Below are 26261 nucleotides of genomic sequence, written 5' to 3'. Positions count from 1 at the left end.
GCACAGCTACTGGCTAATCCACGTACTTTCAGTCTGAGAAAGATATGCTTTATACCACCGAGCACGAACTCTGATTGCCTCCTCATGTTTATTACACAGCTTCTCCTCCTTCCTCATTAAAAAACGGAAAACAGTATCAAACAAAAAATAAAGCTGAACATTACAAAACGTGTGTTGTCTTCATTTCATTTCAACCCCAAAGCAATCCATGCGTATTCTTCCTTTTCAATAAGAGCAGGTAGGGAAAACAAAACAACAATTAAGAAACAAAAAAAAAAAAAAAAAAAAAGGAAAGAAAGAAAGAGAAAAATCTCCCATCACACGTTTGTTCTGTCATTGCAAGAACTAAAATGCTGTAATTCTGCTATCAATTTCCAGCGCTGTGGGAGGACTCTCACTTCCCCTCAGTTTTGTCTCCCTGTACTTCACGCATATATGAATTAATGATATGCGGAGGCACTCCATCCATCAATAGTCTGAAGAACGAAAGCCCACCTGCAAACAAGGAATAAGACGATCTTCAGATTGTCGGTCCCTGGAGGAACAGCTTGGTACCTTTATTTTCTCGTGCAAGCAACAAAGATTTAGTCAGTCCCTATTGCATACTTCATTTTGAGATGTGATAAAATTCATCCCTGTTCAAAAGACCAGCACTAGAATTAACCATTATTTAACCTCTGTATTATACAGAACTTTGCTGTCCTCTTGCACAGGGTGAATTTCATTTCTAGGATGTCATATATTCAGTCATTTTTCTCATCCCATGCAAGGGTCTATGATAAGCTTCACCTCAAATAACCCTCCTGGATTTCCGTCAGGCTGGGTGGAGAGCAGTCACAGGTGGAAGTCAGCCCAGAGGGAACAATACAGAAAACACCTGACTATAAGGAGTTGTGCAAAACATGCAGATGACACATTAAAATTATTCTAGTGTTGGGTCTTATAATGGTTCATAAGTATTTAGCAAGATATTTACCATGTTCCTTGAAAATGACAGGTGGGAAGACATATGTAAAAGAATCACATGAAAAAAAGCCAGGATTTTAGATACAGGTGCCTTTAGACTCCAGAGAGAGGTGATGAATGTCAAAGCTTTCATCCGCTGGGGAAGTCTGAAGAATGATTTTGGATTTGCTTTTGAATAAAAGCTAGACCACATGTAGTCACCCTGGACCCATGTGCTTACTCCCTGAAAGCTCGCGAGTGTTCCCAGGGCTCGGCGCGACTGGCACGCGATCCCAGAGCTGGGGAGGTCCTGCCACTCCGCAGGGGAGACCCCTCCAGCCTGGGGCAGCGTCCACGCTCACAAGCTCTGCGGACAAAAAGGGGCCTTTTGTATGCAGCGCTTCCTCCAGCCCGGCCAAGACTTTGGTTCCTGTCTCTGCATTTTTTTTTTTTTTTTTTTTTCCCCAGTTTTATGATGGTTGGAGTCCATATTCACTGGACAGGTAGCAGAAGTACCACTCCCAGTCTTTTAGCTCTATGTGCTTTGTGACTGTGGCCACTGTGAGTAAAAAAAATGTGCCAAACCTATTTTAAATTTCTGCTGGAGTAGAAACTTGGGCTTAGAAGAAAGCCACTGGAAGTGCTCAATGTTTTCTTTGGTGTTCTGGAAAAAGGAAGAAGGCAAACTATTTTTGAAAACATTTAATAATTTTAGCAACCCAAGACAAAATATTTCTTTCAGTGCCCAGAAACACATGTATGTAATGTCTAACACACCAGCCAGGGGCACCCCAGATTGCTGATGTAGAAGCAGTAATTAAATACAAATAATCCAAATTAGGAGTGAAATTTCATGCCGTTGAAAAAAAAGTCATGGAAACTGAACACATGGGTATTTCTGTTAATTTCCTTGAAATCAAATGATATTTGGAAGGAACAGTGGGAAAAAGATAAATATTTTGCTAAAACATTAGAATCTGCCCTTTCTCAAGTTGAAGGGTGGCATTTGTTGTAAGGAAGCTACGTACCATTACTGTTCCTCTTACAAATCTGCATGAGTATTCTGTTTGGAAGTTGCAAAACCACCTGCTAATAACTGCACTTACCTTCTGAGCCTTTGCTGGAACACACCAAAAGCTTTAAAGCAAAAGTACATTGCCAACATCACTGTCTCTGAATGCTTCAGCTAAATGCAACTGAGCTGATACTTACATACAGCATTTATCCCGAGCACAGATTTTTGGAATTTATAACCTTTATTAGCACAAGGATTATCCAATTAAGGTGCTATTAGTTACTGGTGATTGTGAGACTGCGCTATCTCATTTAACACTGTCGCTGCTGCAGAATGATTTGCTTCTGACCTTAGGTAGATGCACAATACAGACAAAAAAAAGCATGCTTTTGGGAATTCTTTTCAACTCAATATAGTGCAAGTTGATACATGAATCATTAATTTTTAAATGAAATGAACTGTGGAATAAATATTTCATTTATGTAGAGGTATATACCTATATGAAAATAACTTACTGTAAATGCAAAATACTCTTTTATTACTTGCAATTTATTCATGCTAAGTAATCATGATAACTCATACACTGTTAAATTACGTTGAAACGTGCTCTATTAGAAGGTAGCGGGATGTATCACTAAGAGGAATTACTGTAACAAGCAATTATTATAAAAGTCTGAATTTAGATGCATTAAAACCATCATGCTACTAATTAAAAAAAAAAAAAAGCAAAAAAACAAAAAACCATTTTCATTAAGTGAAATAATGAAAATCATGCCATACTAGGCAGACATTGTATGACGTGTAAACAGACATAAGCTTCATATGCAAGAACCATATGAAAGCTTACCTTAGATGACAATATACATTCAAAAATCCTTACTGTGTAACTAAGGGAGAGAGAGAAAGAGAAGTAACAATTTAATCGCAAACACAAAAGTAGAGAGAAAATGTTGAGTGAAATTATGCTTACAATTATGTCAAGATGATGTTTTAATCCTTAGTCATGTAAAATATGTAGGAATAGAAGCACATGAAGAGTAAAAGGTAGGGATCCAGTTTCACTTCAAAATTATCATTAATATGTAAAAGCTATATTAATATGTACAAGTAACTATAAAACCTGTAATTAGTCTAAAGTATAGATTGGAACCAAATTATGCAACTGGCATTTATAATAAATGTTTCCAAATGTAGCTTCAAAGAAGCTAACACATATATATATAGTATTTTCCACCAGGGAAAAAAAGCACACACATAACACTGAAGAGCATATATATATATATATATATATATGTTGAAACTCTGTAAGGCAAAATAATCAAGTACAGACTAATTACATACCTGTGCACTAAAGTATGTACTTTGTCACATAACCACATTTACATTACTTAAAGCATGCCGTTTACTGTGTAGGAGCCCTTACCTTTAATTAAACGTTTTGACTCTATAAAAGACCCATGTATATACATTTATGTATATGTATGTGTATAAAAGCACTCAAATTTGTACCTATTGTAGCCTTTTAAGAAGAATACCTTAATACTTCAAAAACTACAGGAACATTATCTAGCCTGATTTCTTAACATGTTTTAGGTTTGAAATAGTAAATTTGGGTGCATAATATACTGCAGACTGGTTTCTGGGCATCTCTGTCGTTTTAAAACTGCACCATGAATATTCTGGATTTGGTCAAGGTTCCAACCAAACACATTTCTATAGAAACGTCCAAATTCTCTGAATCCACCAAACCTGAATTTAAAATAAGTTCTAGAGGAAATGAAGGAAAATTAGATGCTTGTAAGTAAAATTTTTCACTGATTTCAATTGGATCAAGATTTCATCCTCAGATTCTGTAGGTTAAGATCAGGCATGGATTATCATTCTGAGCACTAATTTGTAACTAAAGACTAATCTGTACTGAAGAATGCCTTTTAAGCATAGCAAATGACTTTATGATACTTTTGTCCTTTCAATAATTCTACAAACTAACTGAGAGCTGTTTTTTGGAGATGCAGATTTCTATCTCGTGGAAAGGTCTAAGTGTTCTGGTCAAAGCTAGTCACAGTCATTAAATAAATTCTTTACAGGTACAGGTAGTTCTGTGCTCAGTGGCATAGCAGAAGTATGTCTAAAACCTTTGTAACTCTGATGTTAAATACTCATATTCTTGATTAATTTGGCCTTCTTTGCTCATGTGACATAGTCATTGTATGCCATGAGACATTAGCTAGTTTAATCTAAAAAAGCAAATAAATACACACTTTGCATGCAGAAAATGCATTTGCATGTGGAAAGAGAGGAAGGGAATGAAATGGAACGTCCAGAGGAGTATGCTTATTATAAACCTGATTATTCCCCGCCAAGAAGAATGGTTCTCCTGGGTTAATTACTCCATGATATATCACTGCAGAATTAGAATATTTATAGTGGTATTTATTCGCATTTGAAATTCTTCCCAGTTGACCTTTAAAACCTTTTTCAAAAATAATTCTCACACAGAATCTTTGCTATTATCAACTAACCTATTAGGGCGATCACCAACCTTGATTTCACTCTTAAGATAAACATTCTCCCAAAATATTTGTTTAATGATCAAAGCAGCACGGTGCTTTATTTGAATCTTTTCATTGACCTCAGTGAAGCTGATAAGAAATCGGTTCTTTACTTCTTATAATGGGAAATTTACAGCCATATTTAAGGAACTACCTCAACAAACTTAGAAGATACATACATTATTTTCCACAGTAAGACAAGTATGAAACATGCATCATGAGGTTCTGTGTATGCATCATCTTTTGAGATATATAGCTAGTTATTCTTTTTGCTAAGATCTATTATACAACTTTTTACAGCATGCTTATATTTACAAAAAAAAAAGCCATTGTACATGCAATTATACTGAGCAGCTCATATAACAGCCATCTCTGGGTTCAGTCAGCAAAACTTAAAACAGAAGAACGAAGTACTGCCTGTCTGAAATAACATCAGTATGTGTAAAACCTTTTTTTGAGTACAGAATAAGATTTTATTATTGTGCTCATAATTAACACTAAAACTTTTTCAGGAAATGAGCAGCAAATTTAATAACAGCTAGAGGTTTTAATCTTACACCTGGAATAATGTAAGCAAATGGCTAAAAAAAGTACAAAATTCTAGCATATTGATGGTATTCATAGCTACTCAGTTGTTCAAACACTATGCAAAATCAGAAGTCCTAGGCTGTTCTGTATGTTCTACGACATTCCTAAGACTGAGCATATATATGCATGATAAATTTCACATCTCAAATACCTCAGAAATAGGTGGATAAAAGAAATTCTAGCTAACATAAGGAAAATTCACTTACTACAATATATACTGTTGCATAGCATAGAGCTCTTTAGTGTGACTTACTATCCAAAAATCTGTAATTACAGCACTGTAGCTAGTACATTCAACAGATAGGTAGCATAGTGTTGAGCCTGTTGGTCTTGTTCAGGCAACATTCAACAGTATTTCATATTTTTACAAATCCAGACCTTGATTGTTACTTGACAGAACAAAGCTGAACCAGTTTAAAGCAATGCATAGGAACACACACACACACACACTGCAATCCACTTCCAGGGAGTCAGAAATCCGTAAGTCTTTGCTCTGTGTCAGTGTGATGAGCAGTCACCTGAAGAGTGCCCCTAAATGAGCAAACAGGCTGAGAAACTTAAGAGAATGATAATTCCGCATGTAAGTTAACAGAGGACTGGATTAAGGTGTAATTATGTTTTTATTCTCTGGCTGTTTGATACTCATTTGCGTTTGTCTGCATCCTATAGCAAACCCTGAGCCTACCCTGCTTTGCTGAACTACAGCTGCTGTATTCGCTTAATCCTATTGCCCTCGAGTTCAGCGGTGGAACGGCCAGGGACGTGAAGGCTGTCAGCACTGAACCCTTCCAACGGCTGTCCTCTCTCTAAGCCCTGCAGACTGCTGGTCTGGTCAGTCCTCAGAAAGGAGTCTGCAGTCGTGGCCAAACCTGCCAGGGTGGAGGCAGGAATCGCAGCCAGGGTGACCCCTCACAGCCCAATCCATTGTGAGAGAACCACAGCGCCAAGCTTGGTGGGAGGGAGTGGGACTGCACCAGGTGACAGAGGGCATGAAATTGGGTTCAGAAACCAACCGTTAACGAGGGGAGGTGGGATTTAGGTTAATATAGCAGCCCATCACATAGCTGAGGAGAGAGAAACAATGCACAGCCCAGGTGGGCTCCTAACAGCCTGCATTTTTCAAGACTTCTTCCAGGTGTGATGCAAAACTGAGCTAATGCTCTGAGCAAGATGTCTGTGGCATAGTATCCAATTTTTTTCAGTTGGTATTTTAAAGTATTACTTTTGAGCCTAGAAATGTCTATGCTACAAACCTTTTGCAGTCAGTGGATGAGAGGTTTTGTTTAGGATTGAGGAAGGATGAACTAAATCTTGCATAAAGGGAGTAATTCTTACAGCCTCATTTTCACTGTAGCAAAAGTGTGTTCAGCTGCAGCCCCAAGATAAGGTGCCAGAGGAACCGAGGGACTGTCGGACGTGCTGCAACCAGCTGGTAGGGTGGTTAATACAACCCTCAGGACAGGCTGCAAAGCCCCTGCCTCTGTCCAAGGTTTCCTGGGGGACGAATGTTTGGAGGATACTTGAACCTGACTGAGGGGCTATGGTGTGTTGGCAATGTTAAGAACTGAGTCCGAATCTCAGGCTCACAGAGCTGGAAGCAATCTCGAGATGTTATTTAGTGCATATCCTAATCCTAACAAATTGTGCTGCTGTCATTCTTCTAAGCTGTTATTAAAGGCTCTTGGTACCAAAGGCTCTATGACCTCTGCAGGAAATCTGCTCTAGTGCTTCGCTGCTCTGACTGTTGTCTACCCTAAATGTTTGCTGCCATGTTGCCAGATAATTTTTTTTTGTTTTGTTTTAATCTTTAATGCAGCCATTATGGAAAGAATCAGCTGTGAATGGGACAGGTCTGGTGGCGTGTGAACAAAGTGTATCGTGTGCTCTCCATTTCAGAACACTACTCAGAAAACTGGACCTGTGAAAGTTAAATAAATATTTGTCAGCAAGAATCATCAGGGACATCATCTCAGCTGTACCTAGTGACCACTTTAATGAACAGAACTGTAGCTTTTTTCCTAGATACATCACTTCTAATTGACTGGAAAAGGATCTAAGCATTCCCAGCCTGTTTCAGGTATCAGTCCATAAATGTAAGAAATTAAATTCCCTGTCACTGTTGATCAAAGGTAAAAATCGCTCCACGCTTCTCTCTTAAAAAACTAACATAAAGCAGTTTCCAGTGCTGGTGAACAATTTCTTGGAAAGTGATGCATATTAGAAGAGATCCTGAATGATGACACGGAGTTTGTATTATGCTTCAAAACCAGTGAACTAGTTCATCCTGATACCGAGTGAAAAAAGTTCCAAGATCAACAGAAACATCTCTATTTCACAACAGCTGGAAAGGGAATTATTGAATAATAATATGTAACCCATGGCAACATTTGGAGTTTGGACTTCCTAAAATGGAGAGATATTAGTTAAATTATTTTTATCTTAATGTTTTACAGTATTCTGCACATTATATATAAAAAAATCTTTGTAAAGCAAACAGCAGAAGTAAAGAGCTTCTTGTAGTTAAAGTGTAGTATTTGGTTGTACTACAAGCAAAGTGCTGAAGACTAAAAAGTTACAACTGAATGTAAATGTGCGTAAGAACTCTAGGGTTTGGGCACTTTGGAAGTTGAATGAAATAGCAAACTGACTTGGCCTTTCAGTATAAAAAAAAAAAACTAGATGAAGCAAACTTCTCAGGCAATGAGGTCTTCTGTTACACTGTGAAACAGAAAGTTTGCTTGTGATTAAGGAAAACAATCATACTTCCAGGATAAGAGCATCACCTTTTAAACACAGTATCATAAAAATAAATAATGAGAATTAAGAAACGTATTACACGTATTTTCATTACATTAGTTAATTGTTCAACTTCATAGATCAAACGTTTATTGCAATGGCTTCTTGCTAGCAGATTTGAGCTGTGGGACAAGAGACATCAGAAAATGGAAACTAAAATCCAAAATAAACACAATACATTCCATAAGGATATTAAATATTATGGTTTTCATTATAGAGTAGCATAATGGAAATAATATAGATAGGGCCATATTGAGCTAGCCTAAATTCCTGAGTTAGACACTTCCTATCTGCTGGCTTTAGCCAGCTTTTCTTACTTATAACCTGAGATTAATTTTTTCAGAAATACTTAGCTTATTCCACAGTTGAAACACCAGCCTTTGGTGGGAGTTAGTCCAGCTAAATATGACCCCATATTTTCCTAGGAAGTAATTTTCTGAAAAATACAGTCTTGAGATTATTCATTAGTAGTCCAATACATATCCTATTGCCATTACCCAGTCAATGATAAACTACCTGAAATTCATAAAATTTATCTATTAATGGAAATGAATATATGTTTTCAACTGTAGAAGGCTAAGCTACTGTGTCCTCTTGCCCTGTATTTGCAAAACCCATAGTTTTGAATACTTTGTTCTTAACGCAAATACAGCAATTACATCAACAAGCTCATGCCCTTGGGAACAATACCGCTTTTTGCTACATGATTTTGCTAACAAACTTTCTTGGAAGCAAATGTTTGGTTTGCTTAATATATAATTTTAAAGCAGAGAACGGCTGTCCTGTACTACTCTTTCTTCATTCTCTCCTTCTCCCCTAGCCATTTCCTTCAGAGATCTGTCTCTTATCCAAGGTGATTTTCTTAATGTTTTCCCAAAGGGTTCTATGGCTGAGTCTTATTAGAGTTTCTCAGGTACGTGGCATAGCTCTGGGAGTTACAGTCTACCATTATGTCATTTGTGAGAGAGTCCTTGCAGTCACTGAAGATGTGAATTGGAATGGGGGAAAAAGATATAATATAGCATAAATACAGCATGTTGGTCCTCAAAAAGAAAACAAAGCAACCAATACAGTTTATTTTGCCCTAACCAAGTTATTATTTTAATCTGAGAAAGTTAAAAAACTTGTTTGAACTCCCTTTTGCATTTGACTTGTATACTTTTGCCTCCTATGTAGATGGTGCTCAGGCAAACAGGGCATCTGCAATGCTCTAAACCCCTTACCTTTTACTTCCAGTTTGCAATCAACTTCTGCCTCTCCAAGCTGATTGACTGCTTGGCAGGTGTAAGTACCTCCATCATAGGGGCTGGGTTTGCGGATCTCCAAGGTACAGACACCTTGGTTGCTGAACATTCGGTACTTTGGGTCATTCATTATAATGACTTTGTTTTTCAGCCAGGTTATTTTGGGCTGTGGTAAAAACAAGAGAAAGCCCACATGTACAAACACATGAACTGAAATATTTTACCACTTTTTGTGATGTTCAGTTAAAGTTTTAAAGTTGAGCAATCCAGAAATGATACAAAGTAGATAAAATAGTGATAGAAAGGAAACTCTAATTGTTAACTCAAACATAAATATGGTCTGCATCATACATCTGTTTTTAAGCATGATTTTTCAATGCAGCCCCTATCACATAAATGAAGTCATAAATGTCAGCCTCTTATCAATATAAGAGGTGCTGTGTAATGATAGCAAACATCTGAGCAATAGCTTTTGACATCCAATTCAGTCAATAAGCAAAGCATGTTTTTTCACAGTAATTTGCACAGTCAGAAACTGTGAGGGTGAAGAGTGAACAGCAAATGTGCTCTTAATCTTGAGTTCTCATTTTAATAGGTCAGTTCAGTCTCTCACAACAGAAAATAGATCACAAAAAGACACAACTCAAAAGAAACTGGAGGATGCATCGCACAGTGGGTCTGAGAACCAGCGCGGTCCCCAGGGTATTCCTGCAATGTGCTTACTTCAAGCATAATTAGCTTTTTATAGAATAATTATGGCTTTATTTTAGGAACAGCCTTTACTGATATATTAACTGTACAGCTGTTGTCAGGGCCAGGCCCAGTATAGCCCAGCCTTTTCCTGAGGTTCTGCCCTTTCACTGAGTTATCTTTGAATTTAGTATCTATTATAATGCCTATAACACAGGTCAGTAGGTCCTTTTTTGTATTCTTTACAGGCCACCCCGCTCTTTTTGCCTTTAGCCTGGCTTGTGACTGAGACAAATAGTAAAAATGTTATTACAATTCTTATTGTCAGGTTAAACTCTCTTGTGTTTTAAGTGATAATGATGTGAGCTATGCTGTACCTTGGGGTTGCCCCGAACGCTGCAGTTCAAAGTAGCGTTGTAACCAGCTACAGCAAATGTGTTGACTAGAGGCTGAGTAAACAATGGCCGTTCACTGAAGTCAAAATCGTCGTAAACTGGATATTTGTAGACTTTGCCTGTGAAATGAAAATAAAATATTTATAAAAATTGTTGGCGTGTAGCTAAATACCCAGTCATCTTAAACAGCTACAACGAGTCAGTTCTGGTCTGCACTGCTTGAGGTACCGACGTGACTCTAGCGATTGCACTTGTAGGGGGAGGCTGGAAGTGAGCCTACAAAGTGACCAGAGCCTTGGGTCATGCTGTAGCATAGATGTCTGAGAGCTTCTCTTTGTTTCCTGAGTAGGTGGTATACAAAATAATACACATTTATTCTGGGTCTTTGCCTGCATGTCCTGCATGTTTCAGAACAGGATGGATCCTGACTGATGTATTGCAGGATGCCTGTCTTGACAAGCCTTGTTCACTCTGTTGCCGATTACTTTTCACAGTTTGTTCTGATTACAAACTGGCTCTGTATCTGAAAAACCTTTTTTTTTTTTTTTTTTTTTTTTTTTTTTCCTTGCTTCATACAGTGCAGTAAGAATACAGATATCTGGGTGGATGTAGTTTCTGTACAAGGAAAACGGGGTAGTAAAGTCTAGTTTCTCACTGCCACTTCATCCCTGCTCTACAGTGGAGATTACCATCAATAAATCATCTTCACCCATGAACTAAGCTGGCATTTAAGACAGCTGGACAGACTGACATCTATTTCTGTACACAGGTATCATTAAACATCTTTGCTTCACTGAAACCTGATCCAAACTCTCACACTGACTTCAGTGCAACTTAGGCCTGATACTTGCTGTCATGACAAGGGCAAGTAAGCACTGATGAAAAGCAATTCCTGTAGCCATTCTTTTGTTCATGATCCCCTGCTAAAAGAGATGTAGTTTTAATACTGGAAGTGAGGTCCAGTACCCTGGACCTTCCGTCCTGCAGCCTGGCTGTGTGGGTTGTACAGGTCTGTCCTCTGCATCATGGCAGTCACATATTCCTTCCTCTCAGACAAACTGAAGTGATCTGGTTTGATTTTCTTCCTTTGCACCACCCGTTAGCAAAATTTCCCTTCCATAAGGGGGCAGTTATTATTATTTTTTTTTATGTTTACAGCACCGTTTCAAACTGACAATTTCTGAAACGTCAGGACTTCTGACTGCAGAATCAGAGTTGGTCCAGCTCCACCTTTAGAGATCCGGCCTTTGCCTCTAATCACCTTCCGGCTTCAGAACACCCCCCTTCCCTTTTAAAAAAAATGGATAATTAGCTAACCATCCTTTGCAATCAAGGCGCTCTCTTTGGTCATGGTTGCATCCTCGCTGAGGCCGCACATGTTTTCGGAGAAGATGCGGAAGTAGTACTCATTTCCTATGACGAGCTCGTTGATGGTGGCACTGGTGCGGTGGTAGTGCTCCATTACCGTGAACCATTCCTGAAAGGCACAAACACAAAGAGGAGGCTTCCCTGCAGTGCCCTGGGCCTCTCAGCTGTTAAACGTTTGGAAGAAACATCAGGCTTGTGGGAGTAAGGTTCTTCTTTGAAGGGAATGTTAACGAATACTAAAATAGTGAAGCTAACAATAATTAACAAAATGACCGGAAATGAGGATACCACAGGGCTCACCATGGAGCAGTGAAGGTTGAATGGAAAGTAAACCCTGCTGAGTTGTTACACTCGGTTAGCTGGGAGGGTTCATTTTAGGAAATCCAATATTACAAAGGTTGTATTTTGCGAGTCAAGGCAGGTTCCTTCATTCCTAGCCCACGCTGCTGACAGACAAGGTACTGCTGCAGATAAGAAAACTGCAGGGAGAAAGTAGTAGCACGTACTAGTCTGCGGTAGTGCCTAGTGTGCATGTACTCACAAGAGGCCAATGCACTGACCTACCCCCTGCTCCACAGGGTGAGTGTTCATGAGAAATGTAATTTTATGCAGGTAGTCCTCTGATATCTAAAGGCTCAGATGGGGTGGTGGATTTTAGCACTTTAGTCTTGCAGAAGTAACAGGACGTGAATTATATCCTAGCACAGAATACCTAAATAACAAACTGAGATGAAAGAGGTTAATGCTAAAAATGCAATTAATGTAAAGTGCGGTATGACCACAGCAATGTTTTTGCTTTTCTTTACTCTGTCCTACATAGTTCTCTTGCTTTTCTGAAAATGAACTTGTGCTGAGTTCCCTTTGCCACAGTTTGCGTTGATATTTGGTAATCTTTAAGAGCCAAAGTGCCTTTTGGGAAAACAGTTTTCTGTAGAGGGCCAAATGTGCCAGAATTGCAAAACTCACCACCACAGAGGAAGTGAAGAAACCGTGACCTGAATGATCCATGACACGCTGGACCCTATATACTGCTGCTGTTCCTTTCTCCTTAACACAGTAATTTAGAGGCAGAGGACCTGTCTTTTCCTTTTTAGTCCTCCTCTCTGACATCATCTGAAAACATTTCCATTTCTAGGCTTTAGATACAGTGAACAGGAGATTTTTAGAATTTTTAGAGATGCCTTGCAGATTTTCTAAACACTGCCTAATCAATGCTTTGTCCACCTACATCAATTTAAGCATGCAAGGCTTTTTATTTTTAAAATGGGGAATTCATGAGTACATTAGCCCTTAAAACATCTTATTACTTACCATACTCTTCTTATCTGCTTTTTGAATAGTGTACCCAGTAATGGCAGCATTGCCATCATCTTTTGGTGGCTTCCATGATAAATTTACATTCTCTCCCCAGACTTCCTCAATAGTTACAACCTCTGGTGGGCCTGGGCGATCTGTAATGAAAATATGGTAGCTGACATTTTCCACTGCTTTCTGTATCTCTTCCTACAAACATCTTCCACTTAGTTTGATGTTTCTCTCTCTTGAAACACACTCATGCCATAACCAACATCAAAAGAAAGCTGAGATTGTAAAATAAAACTTCACAAAGTTAAGACATGTCAGAATTATGAAAAACTTAACTTGACCACTTTGTGAGTATGGTTTTAATATGCATGTGCTCTTTAATTGTATAAGGACATGATATTCTGGAAAAGTTAAAACCAGTTGAAGATGTGTTCCTAAAAGACAAAGTCGGACAATCATTACAAAGGCTGTGCTACCAGTTTTGCCTATTATGTAAAGAAATGTATGGTTAAAAATGAAAAGTAAATGTGTTTCCTTGTCTGTCTTTTCTACTTTCATGTACTTTCAAATTTAGGATTTCTTCTACATTGCACTTGTGACAGAGTTACTATGGATTTACTACCATTTCTGGATATAGATACCACTCAATGGGAAAAAGCTTGCATCCTGGACAGGTGGAGGACATGAAAAGCATAACAGTGACAAAAAAAAGACTGGCATGCTCTAACAAGCACCTGCCATTGTGTAGGGAGGTTTAGTTAGAGACCACACATCTATAGCCAAGTATTTGGCCATGGAGAGTTGTCACTGTTGAGAAAGGTGCTCTTTGGGATTCCTCTGTTTTCCTATAGCCTTGGAATGGCTGGAGTCTGTTTCTTTGGCATGAATTTATTTCTGTTTCTCAAAACATACCAACAATCTGAATATCTATCGTAGCTTTGTCCTCCAAGTTCTCTACTTCCACTTTCATGTTATATTCTCCAGAGTGGCTCCTTTCTGCCTTTCGGATGAAGATGATAGTGTCATTCTCAGTGTTGCGGATGTTGATTTGGTTCTTGTCAATTGGAGAACCATTTTTCTGCCATGATACTTTTGCCCTTGGTTTTCCCTGTAAGAAGCCAGGAAACAATTATATATGATTTTGGGGGAGAAAAGGGAGGGAGACAAAATGTGTTTCCTATTTTTCTCAAACAGGAAATAAAAATCGTCCTGAAAGAACTGAGAATTCTTTCTTAAATCGTACAGCATTTGAGATGCAATCATATTAATTCACCTAAAATGCAACTTTTTTTTTTTTTTTTTTTTCCCCAGAGACTGAACATATTTGCAAATTCTGGCTAAATTGGACAATTAACTTTCTGGCTAAATTTGGCAATTTCCAGTTTTCTAAAAGAAAAAGGAGAAAAAAAGCAGAAAATGCAGAACAAAATATTTCACCTTCTGTAAGTGCCTACATTCTCTACACTGCCAATGAAAGAGGAAAGTAGTGGACTAAACCTCCAGGGATTCCAAACTCTCTTTTTTCATTGCAAAAGCACTTGAAATGACTGGATTGACATATTTTGTGTGCCATTTTTATGGGCCCAGCAGTGCCCGATTTTGGTACTTAAATCAGAATCAGAGTGAATTCCACCTGCTTTACCATGAGATTTGCCTTCCAGAGGCAAACAATTTGCAGATGTTGTCTGAAAAGGGTAATCACACACCTTTTTGAATGCCTTATCTTACAGAATAACCATAGAATATTCCTTTAATTTCTGAAGAGCAATGTATGTTGCAGTGTATTGCTGATCAAGCTTTTATTAGTCTTTTAGCAGCCTTGTAGAAGTTGGATTATGCCCACCCAGTATCTTTAGGTGTACAGACATGAAACAGAAATGAATTCTGCTGCAATTCTTGTTTTCAGAAGAATAAGGACCCATCAGGTAAAGAGAGTCACTGTTGTAAAAGGTATGGGAAGAAAGGTTAACACGATGGCATGGGAAAACGTCCTATATCCTTAGAAACAGTTGTATTGTAGCCGTGATCTCAAGGATTTAAAAGCTGCAGTTTCTATAAGAGAGTGTGAAATTCTGCCCACTTTCCTCCCCCCCTTTTCCTCTCTCATGACAGGAAAATATTTAAATGCTACAGTCCTACCTTTGATACCATATCTAACTACTGCCAGTGTAACCATTTTGCATTGTGCTAGCAATTATCTCACATATAATGTCTACTGTGAGGCTTTATAAGTGTGTTTTGGATGACAGATGATAAATCAGTCTGTCTCAGCTAGTTACCCAATTCATTAATTAGCTTAACATAATTTCTTTGAGACATCAGAGCAAAAGCTTTCAGGCACCTATGTACTTCAGTGTGCTTCCACATCTGCTTAAGTTATCTCATTGGCCTACCAAAATTACACAGAAATAAGTTAAAAAGCAGCAGTATAAAAAATAGAGCATCTTCCTGTCAGAGTTTTTAGTTCTTACCTGGAAAGGAATAACAAGATTTACAGTTTCTCCAACTCTTCGAGTATAGGTTTGTTTTAAGTGTCTTGGTAGACGAATCTTTGGAGGTTCTGAAAAAAAGCCAAAAGCTTGTGTTTGATATTTATCTTCTTTTCTAACTGAGGCAACACTGGTGGGTATCAGTTTAAATAAGAGCCTCTGAGGTCTACAATTCCCAAAAGTGACTAATGTGTGAGGTATCTTAAATTTCGTGGTCCCACAATGTTACATTCAGCACACTGTTGGTTTTTGTAACACCAAATACTATGGTGGTAGGAATAGGCAAGAAACTTAGCACAACTTAAAAAATGCAACATCAACTTCGAGTTCTGCAGAAAAAAAAGCCTTGAAAGCCTGAGCAATAAAGGCTCAGAAGTGAAATAAATAAACAGAATTATAATTTTTTTTTTAAGGTGTTTCATGATTTCTGGTCACTGCACAATGACTTTGTAAGGCCATATCATCAGTTTCCAACAACAAATATTAGCCTTAAAAACCAGAACACTAAGTATGGAAGCAGAGTGTATTTGTGGGTGAGCGTAGGCAGGAGAATCTTACCTACCACTTCCTTGACTAAAATAGGCTGTGGGTGGTACCTGGGCTCACTTTCACCAGCAGCATTCACAGCTTTTACTCTTACAAGGATTTTTGACCCAGTCGGTAGGCCATTGATAGTAAACTTCGTTTTGTCCGTCAGCTCTGGGTTAGCCACGATCCATTCATCAGCTAGTTTAAGGAAAAGAGGGGAGGACCAATCGAAAGAATAGGGAATTATAAATGCATTCTCTGCACAGATGAGGAAAATTACAGAATGGTAGTAGATTAATTATATTCTAATGAACACCTCTATTTTGTTTTTCTAATTATACTAAAACATTATATTGATTCACATACATACATAGGAATAATGTTTCAAACCTTAAGGGGTTTCTGCTGATTATATATTTATATTTAGAGAAATAAATGTTTTTAGAATGTGTCTATGATTTAATTGTACCAGAGAGAAAACTGATTAGTTTTTAAATTCAGCTGATAGAAAACAAGGGGGACTTAGAGTATATTTCCAAAAGCAGTCATGGCTGCTTTAACAACTTCCTTGGAGAGAGATGGGTTTTACAATTACTTTCAGCCAGTACTGAGTACCCTTAAAAGTTCCACTGAAAGCGCAGGGATGAGAGAAACACAGAATATTTACAAATTGCAATGAAATGCCATCTCTGTTCGTGCCTTTAAAAAAGGATGGCTGTGTCAGAATTATTCACACAATTACATCATTCTAACATTTTTTATCCTACCCCTGGGCAGTCGCATGTAATCCATAGAGTGATGATAACAGTACAGTCTTTCAGAAAATTTTCAATTACAAATGATACTGTCTTTCCCACCCTGTCTTCCAAACATAGATTGCTTTAATACTGCTGGCACCTTGACATTTGGAGTCAGATGTATGCAGTAGCAAGTCAGTATCAATGCTTTCTACATTATAGAAAGATAGCATTATAAAAATGGTACAGAAGACAAGAGAACTATTACGAACTAGAGAGCCCTGCAGATTTAGAGTGCAGTAATGTGGTACATTTTCAAAACTGTGCATCTTACTTTTAGGAATTAAATTCTCCTTCAAGTTGCTTCTTTCGGCTTCTAGCAGAAGAGGATTGCAATCAATGACTGTTTCCCAAGCACCTCTCCCTCCCCTTATAGATGTACTACAGCAAATTCTGTAGACTGTTGCCCCTAAAATTCATTCTCAGAAATTTATCTTTACTTTTATCAAGAGAGTTTTATTAAAGAAGATTTATGTCCTTTGTTGAATACTGTACCTTCCAGGTTAAAAGGTGGCTCCACCAATTCCTCAGACAGATCTGTCGATATACCTTGTGAGAATCCATCTTTAAAATTAATCAGAGACACCCACTTTCACACAGATGGAGCATTTTGTCAGTGGTTAGCAATTCCTGTTAGTAAGTATGCAAAGATAGATGCTGGGCTTTAAAGGTTTAGAGGACCCATATTTATGGAGACTTCAGGGAGGAAAGAGATAGGAAGAGGACATCTAGATCAAAGAACGGTTATGCGTGATGCTCACAGGAAAGGTAACAGATAAAGGAAGAGAAGGATATAAGTTTTTGTTTTGTTTTTTTTTTTTTTTTCTTTGGGCCTGATCACAGCCCTGGAAAGATGAAAAGGAAGAGACAAAAGGAACATTTGGAAGAGATAAATGAAACAAAATGATGATGGGAGAAAGTGTAGGAGGAGAAGAAAACACATCATAGAAGAGGGAAGAAATTCAGAGAAGAATTCTGAGTAATAGAGACAGAAAAAGAGAAGTCTTAAAAAAAAATTTGGGGAAACAGAGGAAGAGAACACGTTTAGCTGAAGGCAACACAGAAAGAAAATTAAAGAAGGCCAAAACTGTGGATGATGACAGAAATGATGTAATCACTAAGGCCTGTTTCCTGGACAAAGCTATTACTACCCTGGATTTCCTGGAATCCTGGACTTGGCTATTTTCAGGTTAATAAAAATACTATTCTAGTATCTGTGCGTGGTCCTGGATGGGTACACTGGCAAAGATCTCAGCCAACAGAGACTCTCTGAAGTGCTTATTTACTAGCTGTGAAAACAGATCATCTGCAGGGACAATGGCCCTTCAAAGGCAGATAAGCATAGTGTCCTAGGGAAAACTAGCACCAAGCTCATCAGATTACCCTTTGAAATGTCACACAAGAACCAGTTGGAAGCATACATTACTAGGAACTGACTTTTCCAGTGTCGACAAGATTTGTCCACATCACCACAGCAAGAGGTTCAAGTTGGATGTAGTAAACTACCCCTGGGGAGTTCTATATTCACATTATTCACACCCGTGTGATGTCAGATCCAGACACCCATGATGAGACTCCAGTGCAGTAATACACACAGCGAGCTGTCAAAGGTGCTACCATAGTTAAGAAGTCCAAGAGTCCACCATGCTGATCAAATTATGAGGTTCAGACTAAAGGGAAATATCAATATTCATGAAGGCAAACCAGTGCTCATGGTACATGATTCTTCTAAATTAGAATGAGACGTGTATATATATATATTTTTTTTTTTTTCTTGTCTTTCAATTTTCAGCTTGTGATTTCTCTTAATGATTGCTATGATAAGGAAAACTCAAAAAAGCCCTCTTTAAAACTACTTCAGTGACAACGAGAAAGAATAGAGAAGATGAAGACAAATAAGTTTACAAACAGATAACTAAGAGAAAAGAACATCAGAATGAATATAGACAGTCATAAAAAGTACCTTGAAATTAAAAAGAGTTATTAAACATTATAGAAGAAATTAGTTTGAGGCAGAACAGGCACTGAAAGGACTGAGAAAAGGAGGCACTGTGATATTGCAAGAAAGAAAAAAAGCACTGACCACAGAGAAAAAGATGTATATTCCAATAACACATATTTTAAATTGGCATTTTCTACTCAGCTTGCTTCTTCCTAACCATTTTCATAACATATATACATAAACAATGTCAATTGTGTATATATAGATGTATATGCATATATAGGAGACATATATAGATATACATAAACACTCTGAAAGCTACGTAAAATACATTGTACCCATTGTATTTTAACTGAGGTGGGTAACAATAAAATGACAGACTTGGCTGCCATTTTGTTGTATCTTCATATGTTTTAAACCTATCTGAAAAAAAAAAAAAAGTAAAGAATTTGTTCCTTTCAACAAGTATGCAACGATGTTCTGTCTAATAGTCCGTAAAAGATAGATTTGGAATATTTCTCTGAAAACCATAGTTTGCACTAATATATATATTTCTCATCCTCTTTTGTCGCTTAATTTGGATATCACATGCTGTAATGTCAAGGAGTTTTTAACTTTTCCCCCACCACCCTACCGATGCCGAACAGAGCCCAGGGTACAGCAAACACTGAAGTCCTCTCGCTGACCGTCCCCTGTATATTCCCACACTCCTTGCCTCTGCGATGGAAACCTCGTAGGAATGCGGCACCTGGATGTCAGCCCGCATGCTTGCTCCTTCTGAGCTGTTCCCGCAGCTCCCTCCCAACATACAAAGAAAACCCTTCCTACCATTCCAGCTGTGCCTGCCTTCAGGTAATCTTCTCCAGACCTCCGAGCTGCTTGCAGTCTGTTCCTGCTCCTTACAGATACTCAGCTCAACACTACAAGATGCTGAGTGCTCCTGAGAAAAGCCAGTGGTGGTTCTTCACTCCCTCTCCCACTGTCCCGCGTGAGAGCCGAGGGCACTCTGCTCCCGTGGTATCTGACCACTTTTGTGCGCTACTGTTTTCCTGGGTTATCTGAATCTGAAACACGTGACAGTGTGAATCACAACCTCTGTCCTCTACCTCTTGTCCCCAGGCTGCGGACTGCATTCATGAAAAGCTTTCATTGAAATAAATGCCTTTATGAAAAAAGGTGTCCACCTCATCAGCTGTTTTGCAGCACAGTTAGGAGCAGCAGCTAGCGGAGCGGGAGATTACCTTGTCCCATTCGCTGAAATACTCAACACTGCTGCAGTTCCACTGGTTCGCCTTTGCCCACAGAGGCTGAGTATTGCATATACTACTCCAGGCTAATTGATACTTACCCAGGTGTTGGTGGATATCACTTTTTGAAAATAGACTTCATTTGATGACAGTTCAGAAGAAAATCTGCTGGAAAATACTGTTTCTGCTGCTTGATCACCACAGACTCTTAGTTGCAAAATATAAATTATATTTCCCTATTCCTTGTTATTCTTACTCTCATAAATTTATTCAGACTCTTACATCTTTATCTTTTTCCTTCAGTTCTGTGTAGATTCATGTCTTAGATGGACACAGCTAAAGATCCTGTATCTAACTACACTGAAACATTGGAGAAATTCAATATCCAGACATGAACTTTGCATGCCTAGATAACTTCTATGGCCAGCTATTGGAGAGGCTCTCTGTCCTCAGTATTGGGAACTGGCACTTGAAGTAGCCAATTAGTAGTGTGTCAAGATAGGGATTACCACGCTGAGGACCTCCTGTCCCTAAAATGCAATTGACCTGCACATATTTTGGACCACACTTACAGCCGTTCATTATTTCTTATTCATTCATCCACTCTTTACTGAATTGACTCTTCATTTAGCTCAAAAAAGAGGATAGCAGTTAACATGGTACGTGGTACACTACAACACATGATATGGCATTTGATGTAGATTTCAGATCAAATGTAAAATGGGTTGAACTACAACCAATGGGTGGGATCTGGAATACAAACCAAAGGAATCCTGAACAAAACCCTGCTGCTGACTGAATAGTCTCTGCCTTAAAGTGAGAGCACCTGATACCCACAGAGGAAAAAAATGGAGAATGTCTCACCTACTTTCACCATGAGTAACATACCACAGTCGTTGTCACTTACTTCCTTCGAAGCAGTACTCTACAACATAGCCGTCTAAGCCTGCCGCGCCGATGTGGTCTGGTGGCCTCCACTTCATCGTAACGGAGGTATCGGTCACTCCATCCACTGCCAGGAGAGTGGGTGGACTGGTAACAGCTGAAGCAAGCAGACAGCGGGGAGAAGGCAGAAAACTGTGTTACAATCAAAGGTTTACATTTATGGTGCGTATTCCACTAATTTAGCATAACAGGCGACAGGCTAAATCCTGATGCCCAGGCATTTCCAAGCGCCCCTGGCACGTCTTTCCCAATTAGGATCAAACGAGGAGAAGCAGGTACCTCATCCCAAATCTGCTCACATCTTAACCCAGAATTAAAGTCCTGACGAGGAGTGAGGAGGACGAAGAGAGGTGGAAGGTAGAACAGAGAAGTTGCAAGTAACGTATTCTACAACCGCAGGTATTTTCTAGCAAGAGAACATGCTGTAGCAGAAACAGCCACCCTCTTCCTCATCCTCTGCGGGTGGTGCTGAGCAAGGTGGAAACCTTTGCTGGACTACAGAACAAGACACCTTTCTTTTATAGGGACTTGTGGTTGTCACAACAGGTTGAAAATCTGTTTCTTTATATGAAAAGGTCACCAGATTAGTCTGTCACCAGGTGAATGGCAAGGCCGTCTATCTGTTACATTAATATAAAGCAATAAGGTAACACGTAGAAAAGTATAAAATGTGACCTAGCCTAATCTGGATTTTCTGCAAAAGAATATTGAAAATATGTGATCACTTTCTGGGAAAAAAGACCCTATGACTGCTAATGGGGATCCATGAGGCATAGAGTGAAATTAGAGACAATTGTCATATGAGTTATTACAATAGTGGACTCATTCACTTAATTTTTTCCATAGATTTCTACTTTTATGATAGATCGTATACCTGTGATTTTTTTTTTAAATTGAAATATATAGATTATTTGTGAGTACTTGTACATTTTAAAATGGCAATCTACTATATAACAGCAAAGTGTAAGTAGTGAAACATGAAAGAAAGTCTTATTTTCATACAGTGTAGCCTGAAAATAGTGATCTTTAGACTTCTGGCCACTTTTCCTGACCATTTTGGCCAAAAGCCAGTGACTGACTGAATGTATAGCAGGAGAGAGACATATGAAACAACCAAGGCTTTAATCCATCATCTTTAACAGTTCTCTAAATTGTCATCTTGACTGGAAACAGTTTGACTCTATTGACTCAGGAGGTACCAGTGATAGACAAAAATGTGGAACTATTAGTTCTGGTCCTTAAAACATACTGATGATAGTATTGACCGTATCAGGCTCACCCGTAGCATGTCACTGTTTATTGTAATGCACCATTTTTGCATCTTTATGTCCTTGTTTCTTGCTGATAAAAGACTACAAATCCTTTAGGGGTAGACACAGATTGTTTACGTAGCACCTAATAAAGACAGGTCCTGAGCAACACGAGTCACACAACTACAGTTATGTAATTAAATGACTGTAATAATATATTAATGATAATTTTCTGAATGCATACTTATCTCTATACTCTTGATTACTTACCTAAAGGAACAAAAGACTTTGAAGGCATACTTGGTTTGGAAATGCCTATCGCATTAACAGCAAACACACGGACCTCATAAGCAACACCTTCAATCATCTTCTTTGGCTCAAAAGTTGTTTCTTTGCACAGTTCAAAATTCAACCTCATCCACCTGGAGCTTTGTTTCTTTTTCCTTTCAATGAAATATCCTATTGACCAAACAAAATTTTGTTGTAATAAGTGGTGGCATAAAGCTCAATAGTGAGGGGTCAATTTTTTGACTGCTCAGTGATGTTTTTTCTGGGCACACCTCAATATCCCCTTCTAGCCTCAGTGTGGTTCAGGGGTTATTGTTAAATTTTTCCAATTGCAAGCTATCTGGTAGTCACCTGTTTGGCTTTCACGCCCATGTATGAGGTTTTTTTTCCGATACCGTTGTATTTAGTTCAGAGTGAAAAGGGTCTGATTCTGCTGGCCTCTGGGCCCCTCTGACTTTCCTCTTGGTTCAGTGAGTTGGAAGATATTCCAGTTTACTCAGTAAATTGTTTATGAAATTCCTCCTAACATTCAAACAGGCTAACTGTTCAGAGTTTGGTATTGTAAGAGGTTGTCTTTCAAGCAGAGGGGGCTGATAATGTGACAATGTACAAAATGACAAATCTCAAAGAATCAGGAAAACAGGTATCCGATAAAGTCAAAGATCGAATAAAACATTCTTGCAACTAGATACTCAAATCTCTCCAGAGCCTGAGCTAAACTCTGATCCGATGGTGTCGATTACTTTTTTTTTTTTTTTTTTTTTTTCTTTTCTCTATATTAGAGCATCACCAAAAAAAAAAGTATGTACCTAAGATGGGTGATCCACCATCATTTGCTGGAGGTTCCCAGGTCATAACACACCAGTCTTCACCTACCTCAGTCACATTTGGTGCCTGAGGAGGATCAGGAACATCTGTTGTAAACAAAATAAATATTATTTAAAAAGCAAAACAAAACAAAACTTTCTTGGTTTTGCATAGGTAGAAATAAAAAATGTCAAATAAGAAATACATCTGAATAGTTTTTGAAGTGCAACAGAAGTTCCTCATGAGGAGACAGAGAGAAAGGAGGTCTTTGTGGATGTTGGCAGGTGGTTGGGGGGGATAAATGCCAAGCCCTTCAGCACAGTCAAGACACTTGAGAGGCACTTGAGGCCATGTGGTAAGACAGAGGCCACAACCACATGGAGAAGGGAGAACGGAGAGTGTTAAGGGCAGCTGCAGGCAATTGCACAAGTTTGTCCCCTGCAGTGTGAGGTGGCAGTGGGGTAATAATTAACTCCTACTTAAATCCCTTGCTAAGCCCCTGTGTCCTTCAGTAACACTGGACTTCAATATCCTTGCACCTCAATTCCACATTTGAAAATGGGGGCAAACAGGGAAATGGAATTTTTCTGAGAATCTACAACAATTTGATAGCTAGGGAGGACAGCATCTACAGAGGAGACCCTTCAGATAGAGGAAGAAGAATTTTTCCCTTGTTGGGGTGCAGAAGAGTAGGGTTCTTCAATGACCATTTATTGAAAAGGGCTGTCATAAGACACGGTTCATACGCACTGTTCCACATGACTTACCAACCACTTTAATGTTGATTAGAGCTGTATCCTCTCCGGCCTCATTCTTTAATGCTATTCTGAAAGGACCTGAATCTTCCCTCTCAGCTGCATCAATGACCAGACAGCTGCTGTCTGGATAGGTTTCTGCCCGTATTCTTCCACTGTCTGTGATCCACTAGGAATCAAAGTAAGCAGAGGGAAAAGTCATATTTTCTGGATTTGAGAATCAAAATGCTCAAAGATCAAAATCCAAATGCAGTACAGGACACTTCAGCAAGAATACTAAAGCAACTGTAAGAAAAAACACTCTAAAGCTCAGAATTTCAGTCACCTAATGATCACAAAAATGACAAAATAAATGAGGGGCAAATAAATAACTTCAAAATACGGTAACTGTTTAGTACTCAGTTCAGCCATTGCATCTCTAAGGAAGAGGCACAAGGCTTACTTGTCCTTTGAGCAAGAACATGCTGTTGTCAATATTACCGGTCATTAATTTGATTGAGAGTAGTGGATTCTCTCAAAAGTCAGACTGAAATGTAATTTGTTCAGTTTAAAGGTCAGAGTGATTGTAATAGCCAGTAGTTTGTCCTCACAGATTTCAAATGCTGGCACATACTTTCGAGTAAGAGCTCTCCTAGAATAATTCCCTATTTGGACAAGTCCACAGTGGTGATGCCATAATTAATATTTGAAAAACAGTAGTCAGACTATTAGTAAACAGGTCTGACAAATCCAGTAATAATATGTTCCAGCTTCCACGTACCACAATGAAAATTTAAATGTGAAAAGTGGCTTTTTGTTATTACACAGCTAGGGCTTGAGCTGTGCAAAATGTTGCATGAAGACACCAGATGCAAGCCACTAATTGCCCAGCCTATTGTTTCATTCGAGACTTGACACTCCATCAGAATTTATCATTCATTTTCCAAAACCAAACCATACCATAGCTTCCTGTCAAAACCTGGCAGCCATTCCGGGCAGTATGTACAGAAGAAGTAGCCAGTTGGTAGATTTTCACTGGTTTTCTTCTTTATCTCATACATCCCTCTCCTTTACAGTTTATTTATAGCAAATCCATATTTTTTTCCTTCATTAGCTTCAGCCTTTCCTCAAAAATACCCAAAAGATACTAAATAATATTTATCCATTCTACTCTTCATTTTTGAGTGAGGAGAGTTTTTTAGATAAAATGCATCTCCTTATTTTCTGCCATTAAAATCAATGTCTTCACAAGGCTAAAGGTCATTTTTTTGAAGGAAAAGGCCGCTTGGTAAGCTGAAGAAACATGTATAATGACAATGTACCTTGTCCCCTTTACTCCACATGACTTTTGGAGTTGGCTCGCCAGTGATGGGGATCTCAAGTCGTAGTTTGCTTCCTGCCACTACTGTCACAGTGTTACCTTCCCCAAGACCATCCAGGTGGAGTTTAGGAGGATCTGAAAAAGGAGAGATTGTCCAAATTTGCCATGTGCCTGCCACTCTGAGAGTTCAGTGACCTGGCACAAGTCTGCAACATAGAGAAACATGCTCTATGTTTTGTATTTTGTTGGTATTTTTAGTCAAATGATTTTTTGTTTGGAAGAAAATTTGTGAAGAAAATTTCTTTTTTTCTTTTTAGGAAAATAGTTGTCTGATGAAAAATAAATCATGGCACCATAGAAATTTTGGAATAGTAGGACCATTAAAAAAAAAAAAAAATCTATCTTCCTGAGGCAGAATTCTGTGTATTCAGGAGGCTTCTGAGATAGTTATCCTGTAAGTGGCTCTTGAGAATTTAGGCTTTCTATAACACCTTTTACTGTGTTTCAGACATCACTGTTCTTATAGTTTAAAAGTTTTCTTAACTCAAATCCTTTTTCTGAAAATGAAATGGTCACTTTTATTGCACCCCATGTGTATGGAGAGCAACTGATGAATATCCTCTTACAATTTTTTCTGATGTGTTGAAAGTTATACCAGTGAGCATACCCCTCCCCTCTTCATTTTTCCTAAACCTTGCCAATACTTATTCTAACACAGATATCCTACTTCTTTCAGCTTCAATTACAGAACATAATTTCAAAAACTTTGGTCATTTATATTTCTCTCCTTTTGACTTCCAAGTTGCTGGTTGCCAGTGAGGCATTTTTGTGGGAAGAGTCAATGCCTTGTTTTGGTTTTATTTGAAGGACCAGGATAATTAACAAGTCTTCTGTTTTGCTGAGTGAATAAAAGCTGACCAGAAACATATTGCTCTCTAGATACCATTTAATGTATTTAGGGAATAGGTAAATATGTACCTGTTCTACTAATCTTTTATCAAACTAAGTCACGCTT

The 26261-nt window shown here is 38.4% G+C and overlaps 1 protein-coding gene across 1 annotated transcript in view; it reads right to left on the bottom strand.

The window, feature by feature from the left end:
- Positions 1-397: 397 nt before the first annotated feature.
- MYBPC1 (myosin binding protein C1) overlaps positions 398-26261 on the bottom strand; it is a 79247-nt gene continuing 53383 nt past the window's right edge. The window contains 18 exon segments of the mRNA XM_042795338.1: positions 398-495; positions 2808-2847; positions 4306-4364; positions 9120-9306; positions 10208-10344; positions 11543-11702; positions 12905-13044; positions 13811-14006; positions 15370-15458; positions 15946-16113; positions 17208-17276; positions 20665-20696; positions 20698-20727; positions 20805-20943; positions 22367-22555; positions 23194-23298; positions 23959-24115; positions 25248-25381. Of these exon segments, the coding sequence (XP_042651272.1) occupies positions 2827-2847; positions 4306-4364; positions 9120-9306; positions 10208-10344; positions 11543-11702; positions 12905-13044; positions 13811-14006; positions 15370-15458; positions 15946-16113; positions 17208-17276; positions 20665-20696; positions 20698-20727; positions 20805-20943; positions 22367-22555; positions 23194-23298; positions 23959-24115; positions 25248-25381 (2012 nt within the window). The 3' untranslated portion in view covers positions 398-495; positions 2808-2826.

This window comes from Tyto alba, unplaced genomic scaffold (genome assembly GCF_018691265.1).
Source record: "Tyto alba isolate M040663 unplaced genomic scaffold, T.alba_DEE_v4.0 Super-Scaffold_21, whole genome shotgun sequence".
Classification (NCBI taxonomy): Eukaryota; Metazoa; Chordata; class Aves; order Strigiformes; family Tytonidae; genus Tyto; species Tyto alba.
The sequence above is the reverse complement of the archived record's forward strand: the minus strand, read 5'-3'. Positions and strand labels throughout refer to the sequence as shown.